Source organism: Spea bombifrons, chromosome 1 (genome assembly GCF_027358695.1).
Source record: "Spea bombifrons isolate aSpeBom1 chromosome 1, aSpeBom1.2.pri, whole genome shotgun sequence".
NCBI classification, from domain to species: domain Eukaryota; kingdom Metazoa; phylum Chordata; class Amphibia; order Anura; family Pelobatidae; genus Spea; species Spea bombifrons.
The window spans coordinates 121687894-121701690 of NC_071087.1; the positions used below are offsets into that span (position 1 = coordinate 121687894).

The 13797-nt window shown below is 37.8% G+C and overlaps 1 protein-coding gene across 1 annotated transcript in view; it reads right to left on the reverse strand.

Moving 5' to 3' along the window:
• The window catches only part of SFSWAP (splicing factor SWAP), a 54580-nt gene that overhangs the window by 11385 nt on the left and 29398 nt on the right, over nt 1-13797 (reverse strand). Inside the window, exons 11-13 of the mRNA XM_053471589.1 lie at nt 10462-10606; nt 8580-8816; nt 5789-5976 (exon numbers count right to left, since the gene is read on the reverse strand). Of these exons, the coding sequence (XP_053327564.1) occupies nt 5789-5976; nt 8580-8816; nt 10462-10606 (570 nt within the window). The remainder of the gene's footprint in view (nt 1-5788; nt 5977-8579; nt 8817-10461; nt 10607-13797) is intronic.

Sequence of the window (13797 nt, forward strand, 5' to 3'; positions counted from 1 at the left end):
AGTAAAATAATAGAGAATAATAAAGAAACCCAAAATACAATAAATCATGTTAACTGCTAAGTATAAAGAAAGGGCACTGCGTCTTTGTTTAAAAAGCTTTTTCCTTGCCAATCTAATTGATAATCCAGTTGTACACAAAACACAAACAGCACAAAGCATCCATGCTGCCGAGGACTTTTACAGCGTCACATTCAACCACCAGGCTTTCTTCCAAGGAGCCATAGTAATTAGGGAGTAGGAGAAAAGAAAGCTTGACAGCATCTCTTAGGTTTACCCAAAGATGACCGTCAAATACCATGGGAAATAAACAAAAGTAAGCCTACCATATCTAAAGAATGAATGACCACTTCCATTTAATGCAACTTTGTGAATGTTCGCACTTTGCAGTGTACCGGTCCAGCTACGTAACAATATTTTTACAATAACAATACAATTTTTATATGCTGTTAGCATGTGTGTTACTGTATGGTGATAGATTGCATATAGTGTTAGCATGAGTGGGTGTGTGTTTGGTGTTAGCGTGTGGATATCAGCTTATGGTGTTATTGTGACTGCGTCTCAGGGGTGAGCCTAGGGTTAGTGGCACCAGGGAGAGGGAGAGAAAGTGCAGACTGTTTGATGGATGCACACTGCATGGGGTCAAGCAACCTCACGCAATGTATGCAAACACCAAAGATACACAGAACAGAAGTGGCAGAAACAGTGAGCTCCATTTCAGGTAGATTCATCCATGCTTAATGTACTAATGCATTTATCAACTTTATTTAACGAACACTGAATTGATGTTTCTCCATTTATTGTATTTATCAATTTAGCAATGTATATGTATTAACTGATTTACCAATAATTTAATTTAGTTTTTCATTTGGATAATGTACCAATTATTATATGGATTATCTTTAAACATATATTTGCCAAATATTGCATGTATTGATCCATACTTTGTGAAAAACCTTTTCAGTTCTGGGTTGTAGAGAAAGTACATGCAGCTTGCTATAAATCTAAGGAGCTGCGTTCCTGAGGAAAGCACCCATTGCTCAGTGGTTGGACAGTAATGAATAAACCTTAAACATTGCTTAAATGATACCTGCAATACTGCCCCATAAACCCTAACAGAAGTAGGGGGTACTGTCAAAGGCTTTTGTTGTCAATTCAGAAAAGGCATCACAAAAGTTTGCGATGTAGAACCATTTCTGCTTTACTGATCAGCTTCACTTAACAATGCTTGCTTTCCCCAGTATCTGCTTCCTGGCTTCATTATGAGGTGCCAGTATTACCACCTTTATTGTGTGTGTGTGTGTGCGTGTGTGCGTGTGTGTGTGCGTGTGTGTGTGTGCGTGCGTGTGCGTGTTTTTAAGAAAAATACTCTTAGCTGTAACTTGTTGATTAAAATTAGACAGATTGTCATGTTTATCAGCAACAATCCTTATAACAAAATGCTTATACACTTCCAGTTGGCCACATTAGGTTGTGATTTGTAAGACTTTCCATTTCTTAATATACTTTCTTGACAGCGACTCTAGCAACAAACTATTCCTTCTTGCTACTCAGGATACAGATTGATTCCACAAACATTTGGCACAGTGAGATGCAATAAGACACGCCTGACAATCTAATTGCTAAATAAAACGCTGCACGGACAGCGCCAGTCATGTTCTATTACTGCAGCTACCCTTTCCCCGAACGGAAAACAATTAGGATGTGAGATGTATGTATGCACCATCTCAACTCCGACTAACATGACATGTACCGCTCAAAGCAGCACAGCTACAGAAATGTAGGTCCTTACAACAAATCTGTTACAAGAGTTTATAGCAAATGTTCTGTCCAAATAAAACCTGACGTGGATCAACTGTATTTTTATCTCTAATAGGAAGGGCTCTGCTCTTCTTTAGACTGCATAAAACGGGCTGCTGTCAGCAGCTATTCACGCGTCGCTTCAGCCCACCGTACCCTGACTTTAAAAAACCAAAACAATTTTAAACAATTTACATTGGGGAAAGTAGCTATCAACAATGGGTCAAGTGTGTGTGTGGGTTCACATGCGATAAATTGTTCTATGCTAATGCCACACATTAAAAGCATTACAATCATAATTCCTAGTTTTACTGAACGTTCAAACCCATTCAGGAAATAATTCTTCAGCCTGTAAACCGTTGCCTCGCTTTTCGTGTCATGAGACACAAAAGCACACATTGAAAAAACACAAAAGATGCTTTAATATCATTAAATCCTCAGAGGAAAGTGTCAGTAAATGCTTATTTGCGCAACTTACTACAGAGCACAATTAATATGTTATTTTTTATTTGGTACAGCACCAAATAACAGCAAGTTCTTTTGGACATAATGTCCCTTTCAGTCTCAATAGGACATGTTTTTTAGAATCTACTCATATGTAACCATTCCATGGGTTCTTTCACAGCATTGCCACAGTTTAACATTGTGATGCAAAATTGCAGGAGGATGGTGTCATCCTACCACTTGGAACTTTGTTCTTCATACGGCGTCCGGTGATAGGTTAAATAGGATGATGGTAAAACGAAAGGATGTTTTTGGTTAAACCACATGCGTAACTAAAGAAAGTCCGGAGTAGGGCTGCAACCAACAATTAGTTTGCCGATTACTTTTTCGATTAATCAAATAAAAACCAATATTTAAAATGTACTCAATTTAAAATAATTTAATGAACAAACTGGGTGTTAAAAATAAGCCACAGGAAAAAAGCTTTACATTTACATTAATGTGTGTAATTTCTCTAATAGCCTTCTTATTGCTATGACATAAAAGCTATATTTTAAAAAGGTACCAGAACCCAGACACGATACTTCTCAAACTAGGTTTTAATACCTAAAAAATATTTACTTGTAAATATTAATTCACGTGTTAACTACCTTTTAATATTTAATACTATGCTTTAATTTCCTTTTATTTGGCAACCTGCCCCCATGTTATGCAAATCTGACCCCAGGCTTGCCACTCTGCCCCTCAGATATGCCCCCCCAATGCACCCCCAGACTTGTCCCTCATGCTCCAGACTCTTTGGTGTGTAGTTGGGGGCAGCCTGTTGACATCTGCTCGATGTGCATGCACAACCTCTGCTGCTGCCTGGCACATAGAAGCCAGAGAGGAGGATCCAGGTCCTCTGTAGCGCTGCTGGGATCTGGATCTTAGTCGTATTGTCACACCAATTCAACTAATCGATAATGAAAATTGTGGCAACACAAACAGTTAGCGTCACTGCCCCTGTTTCTGTGCAATTTGAAAAGCGTTACAGAAGCAATCTCACAATTAGAATTCACAACGCTCCTGGCGAATATTTCGGGACAGCTTTTGACTCAAACTCAATCACATCGCCCCGGTTCTTCCATACTGCTGGACAGGGTAAAGTGCCAAATCTGCAGAAGGGAGTAGGACCACTGTAGCCCTAGACAAAATTAAATACTGTGATGTAAAAATGCATCTGATTTTCTGTGCATAATAAAAACTTGTAGCTTAACAAGCAAAGCACATGTGGTGTGCCCTTGATTTCTCTTCCAAAATAAACTCTGCAAATTTATGATACCAAAATTACATGACTCTTCTTACATTGGCACCTTGGCATCACTGCACATCAAGTCTCAATTCACTTTGTTGCAAAAAGAGGAATTTAATGGTTATTATTTTGAATCACATTCAATTAAAATGTGTCATAATCTTCCTTCAAAGTATCGCTTCTAGAGGCACTGAGCTGCACCTTTGATCGGAGCTAATAACATTTCTGATTTTATTAGCAGAGATTAATTAAATGGAATGAGCATAAATGCAAATTATCGTATGCGTGTGTATTTTTAATCTATTTACAGCATATGCTTGACATTTTCAAATAATCAACGCAGGCCGTATTAAACAGAAAGGCCTTTGTTATGTGTTGCTTCTACATCTTCAGCAAGGGAGGCCATTCAATAGCTACTCTAGTTGACAGTTCTATCGCCCATAAATTAATAGTAAAACATCTGGGTATTCGGCAAGAAACATTTTAAAGGCAAATGTTTTCCGCAGTTTAAATGAAAGCAGCAAGAAAAGGTCAGAAGCAAATGAAAGATGACTACTTTCATACGGCAGTATAACACCAGCATCTAAGCTGAAACACACAGATGCTGCCTCAAAGCTGCCACCAAAAGAGCAATCACATCTACATGATGGTTTCATTAAACAAACTAATTTTTTGTTCTGTGGGTATTGCTGCATAGATTTCTCTTATGGTCTTGTATTTCTTTATTACATTTATTATTAGAACCAGGGCTCAGCAATTCCCAAGCATCAGGTAGCCACAGCTCCAAAAATTCGACTCCAGGAGCCTACATTTAATACTGTCCAACAGTGATCTCTATGGGTGGGCCCCATAAAAACGTATAGTGACCTCCTATTGGACACAAGTTGTCTTTAATGGGGGGCTGTAAAAGCACACTTTTCCCACCAGTATACAACAAGCCCATTGAGAATACATGAACGTCAGCTGCAAAAACCGGACCTGCTCCTGCTAACTCCACAGAGGTATTTCTAAGCCCCGGTGAGATTGACCTTTGTTAATTACCTGCACTAGAATATCTAGTTAATGTGAATAACGAGTCTCCTACGTGCTGTAGATTAACGGCCTGGAAAACTATATCATAAGAACTCTACATACTAATGGTAACGCTAAATTATTACATTAGTCCACAAGCTTATTTCTGAGACCAAACAAGCAGTAAAAACCATCAGTAATTATTTTAAATTTGTGTCACAGTCTGACCTCTAATGTAACATATGAAAGCAGCGTCTAATTTTACACTCAGAGCAAAAGCACACACAAAAAGAAAAAGCAATAAAGGAAACGCTGTTGGATCATTTTCCGGAGGAGGGTATGACGATTATTCTATATCCACCTTCAAAGAGGTTTCTCTTTTCCGCATCATCCATTTCACATAAATAGTTTAACCTCGCGTAACTGATCCAAACTATTTTTCATAGCTCACAATACCAATAAAGATCCGACAGAGTTATCAGAGCCCGCTGTGCACTGAACTGTGATTTTTCTGAATTGCGATACTCATCAATGGATCTAAAGATGACCTTTCTACTATCCTCACATAATAAAGCACATTTTCAGCACAATTAAGACCAATATCTGAAGCTAACAGAGGCAGGGGTGCAACATCTCAGGTGATTTAAGAATTGTATGGAAGGATCTACAACAGTATTTCCAACTGTGTTTCCAAAAAAATCTAAAGAAAATTATGCGTTCAAGTCAAATGTATTAATTGATCTGAAATTCAGCTGTTTTAGATAAGTGTAACATATGCAGTCAAATACAACTGATATATCAGCTAAAGATCTGTAATTGGAAGATTTGTAAACTGCATTATGGAGTACTGTCACACATTGAGAACTGCATTTCACACCCCAGTCCACCGGTGGTAAAAGTGTTAAGGCTTCACATACTCTTATTATGATTTCTCACGAAAGCTACAATAGGTTAATCAAGCTAGACACACTGAACTATATCTTGAAAGGTCCCATACTAGAGCAATATTTTAATGTAAATTTCCTTTTGAAGAAACAGGCAAGTACATGTATTTTACCACAACTGTGAGTCTAATGAGGGGAATACTGTTATATTAGCAGAGTGTACTTCATGCAACATTACTGGAAAGAGAAATGAAGATTTCCATTCCTTCTACAAACCTTTCTTGGACACTATATATGAATTTATGATATATTTTTTTTTTTTCTTTGGCATTGCTGCATGCTACCAACGCACATGACTAACCTCTGGGCTGAGGGCATTCTCCTCTGTTCTTCCTAGTTCTATGTCCAACGGGTTCTTCAATGTCTGCAGGAAGAGCGCCGCTTTCCTTTTGCGTTCTGCCTGCAGTTGCTTTTCTTTTGATTCTTTGGCGGCTTGTGCCAGCTTCTCCCTGGCTGCCGCAGCTAGCCTATCTTCTAGCTTTTGCTTTGCTGTAAGAAAACGAACAAATAAACGCATGCCCTTTCTTCAACCTGCCTCGATCAGACTTATTTTTGGACCAGCTTCTTGTGCTTAGCTTGAAAATGAGGATCAATGAAAAATGCATCACCTAACAGATATTTTATGGCATTATACGCATAACAGATTACAAAAACTTATGTTGTGAAAGCAGAAAAAAAAAAAAAAAATAGTCCATCCAGCCTGCTCTTATAGAATGGATATTTACGTTCTTATGCCTTAGGACAAAGTTTTATGCTCATCCCAAGCTTTTGTGAATTCCTTTACAAGAAATATGGCTGCAATGTAAAATGCGCATATTTACAGCGTCTTTTAGTTTTACTTTATCCCATGATTAGGGAACAACCAATCTGGTTGGTGAAAGCACAAGACAAGACTCGAAACAAAGATGACATTCTGAAGAAAATGCCAAGTGGCATATTCCGTCAAACAGGCTATTCTACTTGTTCACGTAATTATTGCTTAGCATTGGCCATGAGCAAACGTAGAAGAAATAATGGAAACAAAAGTCAGTGTCATCTTTACTCTATTCAGAGCAGTGGAGTCTGTTAGCTACTCTGTAAATTAAAAGATCTCATTTGACAGAGAAAACAACTACAGGTTATTATGGAAGCAACATTGTATTATTTTCTACTGTTTTTCCAGCTGATTTATAATACATTTTTAATCAAAACTATGGTTGATAAATGGCAATTAACACTAAGACTTTTGGTTTGTAAATAAATTACATTTCAGGCAGGGCAGGCATTAAAATTGAGGGTTGCAGCATCACAAGGTACGTAAAATATCCATCTAAATATTTGTGTATTAGTGCAATTCAGAGACACAGCTTTTTCCTATTGTACTACTGACCACAGTACTGCCGCAGCCTAGCATGTCACAATATGCGGATAACTGTGCTGAGGCAAAGGTAATACTAGCACACTCATCTTTTAGTTTAGCTAACACTACTTCTGTAAATATTTTGATACACATTTGCCAATTTAGCCCAGAGCACAGCAGATTTTTTTTTTTAATTTGCACTGTGGCTCTATTCAAAACATGTATACGTACGAGTCAATTTAATATGATTAGTCCTACTGGTCAGGCAATTTTCAAAGCTACGTGAAGAAAATTAAAAATATGTATTTTGTGTTTTGGGGAGAAAAAGCAGTATTTGCATATAAATCAACCTTCCAAGACACTTGGGAAGACAAGTCTTGACGTGCAACACGTTAATTCAAATACTGCCATTTCTGCAATTGAGCAGTCTCGTGATTCGGCCAGCAAAGGCAAGTGAAAAGCTTAGTGCCACATTATATTGATCTAGCCAATCACAAAATACTAAAATAAAACTGTATATTTAACAGGTTTGCCAGGTTTTTACCTGTTCCGAATAAAAATAAATAAATAAAATATATATATATATATATATTATACACACATATATACATTCTAATTAAAAACAGGGGTATGCTGTGGGTTCAGTTTATAAAGAGGACGTACACTGGAAACTTTGCTCTGGATGCCTTTGTGCATATTAACAGGGTTCGTGTGGCTTATATTGACAGAAGGGGCTACAGCAGTTTCGCAGATATACAGAAAATGAAAACAATTATTAAGATTAAAAACATAGCCAAAACAGAATAAAATTACTAATCTAATCGCTGCATATGATCTAGAAAATACTCACATATTTTCTGATGTACAAAATACATACTCAGTTTTCCTTACACATACACTTTCTACAGTAACATACCAGTGTACCAGCTTCCCAAAGATCACATTTTTATGCTACAATGGGCTGTTTTGCAGCTTAACACTTGTGAAGAAAAGAAAACCCCATTAAAGGTAATCAAAGTAACTCTAGCTTACAGTAAAATTGTTCTCCAAGACTTGTGCATTAGTACATATTCAGGACAAAAGGTTTCGCATCTCTGTTGTAAGTCACAGTCAGAGGGAAAATTAATAACAAAAACCCCCATAAAGTATACATTAAGTCATTCTTTCTCTGCTTTCCGACTGTTGTAAGGGCTTTTTTTATATAAATAAATAGAAAAAGCTCCAAAAGCCTACATAGCGCAAAAAAACCCCAAACAATTTAAAATAGAGAGTGGGAAAAAACAAAACAAAAAAACCCATTATTTTTTTTAACATAGAAAAGAATCTCAGAATAAAACCACGGAGGACTACTGTGGGTACGAAAATATGATTAGGTTTTGTTAATAAAAGTCACACAATTTAGTGGTGATCAAACAAACATGCCCTCAGTGACCATAAACAATACACAGACTCCCTCGTTTATGTGAAAGTATTACCAAAGCATCAGCTTAACCTCTAATCTTAGTGATTTCGGCCAGAGGACATAAAATCTGTCTACGGGCAACATTAAACAGATAACTGCAGAAACAAGACTGAATGCAATTTGGTTATGAGAAGGCCTTCCAAAACTTCATCTGACCCATAAAGCAGGAACTCACGTGTATCAAAAATTCTGCAGCGAGGCCTGTAAAGTTTAATTTGCAACATTCAGATCTAACGCACGATGTACAATGCAGTCCAAGTATCTACTAAAAGCATGGGTCACGGTGTGTACCTTGTTTGGCTTCAAGCTCCTCTGGAGTTAATTGAGGTTTTCTATCTTCAGCTACGGTAGCAGCTGTGTGGAGGGACTGGCTGTTAGAAGAGCCGCTGGACTTGTTTTGCGGTCCTTCCTTGCAAGCCCCCTCCACTTCCTCCTCACTATCGTCATCTAATTTAACTCTGTTTTTCTCCAAGGGTAGAAGGTCTGTTTCTTTCACCTTGATTGCAAAACTTATTGGCGCAAAGGAGGCTGAAAACAGAAAAACACGACAGCATTTAAAACAGTTTATTTGTGTGGTGAAATCAAAACATTGTATATTTTAGGAGATTTGCCAATGGGGACAAGGAATTGTACATTGTGCCCAGTGGTCATTCTGTGCCTGTAGCTCTCCAATTCTCTTCTTCAGGAGAAACTCGTCACTGTTCACCCCATTAACAGTCCATATTGTATGGCTATTTTTTACCCACACCACAAATTTAAGCACATGCAGATATACAGCGAACCCGCTTCTCTGCCTTCAAATTCCATTCATAGGTATGCTTACGGAAAAAATACTTTCTCAAAGTCAGTAGGGAATGTTGAACTCTTTACCGGAGACAACTGTTAATCTTTAAATAGAAAAATTAAAAATGAAGCTAAAATTTGACTCAATTTACAGTTGTTGTATACCAAGGTAGATGGCTAACCTCACATAGTGTTTAAGAAACCCAGAAGCCATGAAGTTACTTATTTGCAGACATGCAAAAAAAATAAAAAATTATCTTATCACACAGGTGAAACTCATTTAAAACTATCCTTTGACAAACCATCTCTGTATATAAGTTGCCTAAGATCAAATACTAAAACTTGCAATATTCTTTAGTATTTCAGTTGCTATTCAAACCAATACGTTACTTGGAAAACAAACAAACAAAAAAAAAACCCACAGAATTTTTGGAATAAATATTTGGACACAGCAGGTGATGTTATAATCAATAGTTCTGGGAACTCAGGCCTCAGGAGCCAATTGTATAGATATTTTCATTATAAAATGGATTTGCTTTATTTCCTGAGACCAAATGGCAGAGGAAAGGTTTTTTAGAAAAGTAAGAAAGCACCCTGCAGAAATAGAAGTCATGGCCCACTGGCAGTGGATGCAAAAAGTATCTTTCCTATTCTGCTGAGGAGATATATATATTTACAAATCATCTCAGCAGATGTGTCCCTCTAAAAATAGTAATGCATCTTTCTTATGTCTTTTAGATGTCAACCTGTTTGTTTTTTCTTCATTTTCCTTTGATAGAGTAAACCTGGGATTTTTAATTTCTACACCAAAATGTCTTAGGCTTAGATGTGCTGTAAAGGAGTTGCTAGATGCATCTAGTTTGATTTCCACCTATTTCTGTCCAATCTTGTATAATTGGATACACAGTATGTGCGTGCATTCGCAAGAAAGGTAAAATTGGAGACAGCCTGGGGCAGTTGCATGCCTTGAAGTTCTAACTATATCTCCTTGTAACAGACACGAGATTAAAATGGGGAAGAACAAAATATTTTAGATCCCACTCCCTATGGAACACATTTAAGGTGGGTTTTCACAGGTATTTATTATCTTTTATCTATATAGCACTAACAATCTACGCAGCGCTTAACACAACATATATTCAAGGGGTGTGACGAGACAAGAATTGACAGACTAAGACAAACCGATACATTAGGTGGAGAGAGCCCTGCTCGCAAGCTTACAATAATGAGAGAAGATTCTGACAGCCAAAGATACAGCGATCATCACAGAAAACAAGCTTGCTTTCACGTCACAAAAATATTCCAATGGGTTGTAGGTTTACTTTATTAAGCTAAAGTTCATCACATCGCATTCTTATATCCTAATGCCACTTGAACAATGAACACATACCTTTCATTTTACCATCATTGAGTGCTTTGTTCCCAGACGTATCACCTTTTGCATCTGAATTTCCTTTTTGTGTATCAGTATCAGCAAGCAATAGAGATTCACTTGGGGCATCTGCAGAATTACCAGCTTGTGATGTCGCAGCAGGCTGTGTAAAATAAATACTTTTCTTACGGAAATGTCAAAAGATTTGCTACAACCTCCCCCCCCCCCCCAAAAAAGATACACGTGCTAAAAGAAGTGTGCATAATGAAACAAATGAAATGCTTCAGCAGAGTAATAAAATAAAAGGCATAAAGCAATGCAGACACGCACTTAATATTAGAAGTGCACTTCTGCACTGAAATTTGCCTTCAAAAAAAAAGAACAAATATGGAACAGTTCATTCATAAACTCTTAATATATCAACTTGTCACAATTAAACCTCTGTTTATTCTGCAATACATTACTTACCAATGGTCACAACATTTTGCAACAACAGGGTTAGTTTACTACTATGATTTCTACAGAGACAGCCATACGGAAAAACGAATGTGCACAAAAACCGCAAAATCTCTGAAGTTCTGGGACAGTCCCAGTAGGTCAGTGCACACATTACATTATATATTACATTGTATTATAGAATCAAATATTCTATATATGCCTTGTCAGAAATTATTTAACATGCAGGTTATTAAGCACCATCGCACAGTGGAAGAAAATGTTTTCATGTTTTGATTCTTTCCAATACATACACATACTGTATCTGCTTGATTATAAGACGACCCCCCAAAATCTGAATATTAATTTAGGAAAAAAAGAAAAAGCCTGAATATAAGACGACCCTATAGGAAAAAAGTTTTACCAGTAAATGTTAATTCATGTAAACTATTTTTTTTAATAAAAGCTATGATTGAGAAAACTTTTGTTTTTAAATTCCTTTTATTTTCCAACCTGCCCCCCAGGCTTGCCACTCTGCCCCAGAAATGCCTTATACCCCCTATATGCCACTATGCCCCATGATATGCCTTTTAACCTTCTATATGCCAATGTGCCCCATGATATGCCTTTTGACCCCCTATGTGTCACTCTGCCTACAGAAATGCATTATACCCCTATATGCTCTATATTCATAGAGCACTCTGCCTACAGAAATGCCTTATGCCCCCCCATTTAACCCCCCCCCCAACAAAAAACCCTGCAGCCGGAAGGAGGTGCACAGACCTTCCTCAGCTGTCAGAGAGAATTCCCCGGTGAGGGGAACTATGATCTCTGACAGCCGGGGAAGGTCTGCGCGATGGACGCAGACAACCCCCGCTGCTAACCGCACCTCCTTCCAGGCTACACACCGGGGACTCAGAAGCTCTGAAAAAAAAAAACATTGTCTTATAATCGAGCAAATACGGTACTTTAGGCCTGAAAGGAACCTGAGTGCTAGGAACATATGTTTTCAATCAAGGGACATAACTGTTCTTTGGAATGCCAATATATCATATGAACGGTCCAATAAGATTCCTAAAATTCACATATTGCCCATATAAAGTAAGAACTCATGTAAAGGGGTATAAAAACTCATGTTTAGAGGGCAAGGTCTCCATCTTTTCAAGAATACAGAGCCAACAGTACCTACAACCACCATCTGTCTTCAATGGGTGCTGCATGTATACTACTTTGTTCTAACAAATCAACCTATTTAAGAAGACTTAGAAGCAGTAGTCTTGATTACTCTTCACGGTCACTGAAAAGTTTAGATATTTAAGAGAAACGGGTACAGATGATGCAAATGATGCATTGTTTTACTAAATTGGTGCTAGTGTTAATACAGCAGAGCTGTCCAGGTAAGTGACAAACGCATTGTGCTCATTTACGTTAGTAAAGCTGCTGCTGGCACGTCTTCCCCCGGACACCATAAATTCATAAAGTCTTTCAGTGCACAGAACAGAAAGGTTTTTTTCCCCCAGCATACGAGCACCATAAGGCACAACAAATCTTTACCAGCTTTATTTACTGCACAGGCAGCACATCCCATAGATCATGTCAATTCATTCACTTGTTCTAAGAGCCATGGAATTAGGGATGCAACTAACGAATATTTTCATAATCTATTAGTTGGGCCGATTATTTTTTCGATTGGATAAAAAACCAATATGTAAATGTTTAGCTTATTTAAAATAATTGAATGAACTGAGTGTTAAAAACAAACAGAAAAATAAAAGCTTAAATTGGACATTAACATTTCTCTAATCACCTTATTTCACTATGACATAATAAAAGCTACATTTTAAAAGGTAAAGAAAAAAAATATATATATGTAAGACTACACTAAAAAGTTTTACTAGTAAATAAATTTCATATTTAATAAAAACCGATTGAGAAAATGCATTTTCCATTTATTTACCAACCTGCCCCTCAAACAAGCTACTCTGCCCCCTAGACTTAACCTCCCGTGCTCCAGACTCCCTGTGGTCTAGTGGAGGCAGCCGGTGGATGTCTGTGCGATGCGCGTAGACAACCTCTGCTGCTGCCGCCTGGCACTTCCGCCGGGCTTGTATGACTGAGCACCGGAAAATCAGTTCCATCATAGAAGCGCCGGTGGAAGTGCCCAAGAGGCAGCCAGAGAGGAGGATCCAGGTCCCCTGCAGCGCATATGGTAAACCGATCATCGATGATTATTATCAATTTTATTGATTAGTTGTTGCAGCCCTACACGCATACTTTCTGCAACCTAAGGTCTGAACACAAGGCGATAGTGGCAATCCAATGTAAGAATATACAGTGCTCACACTGGTAAGTGCCCGTGTGGTTGTCAGCTAAAGGAATAGTGGAATTAAGCATAACATGTTCAGACCACAAGCAATAAAAACTGAAGTACAAAGCCTACATAAATGTCCATTACAGCCCTTTCCGTAGACACCTATTAATATGCCTACTAGAACTTTCTGAAAGGCAGAAAAATAAACTTCTCAACCAGCTTCAGAAGGACTCAGCAATCTAACATATCTGAGAGGTGGACGTATGCATGCATCCAAAACCTACTGTACTGGAAAACTCAATGTCTCCTGTGAGAAATTTAATATGCTGCTGGACTAGGTTGGATGAAAACACAGCAAAAGTTAAGTGATGTGTGAACATTTTCCAGTTCCATAATACAAACAACTATGCAAAACACAAAGCAAATAAATCCCTAGAAAACCTATACTTTTGGAAATATTTTAGACCATGCAGAACAAGGAAACGGGTTAATCCCGTTTGAAATCAGACAGGTATACAAACAGGTACCCAAGATATAATATATATGAAATCTTTTATTGGGACAACACAGGAAGTCTCACAGTCGCACTTTTTGGCTTAAAATAACCA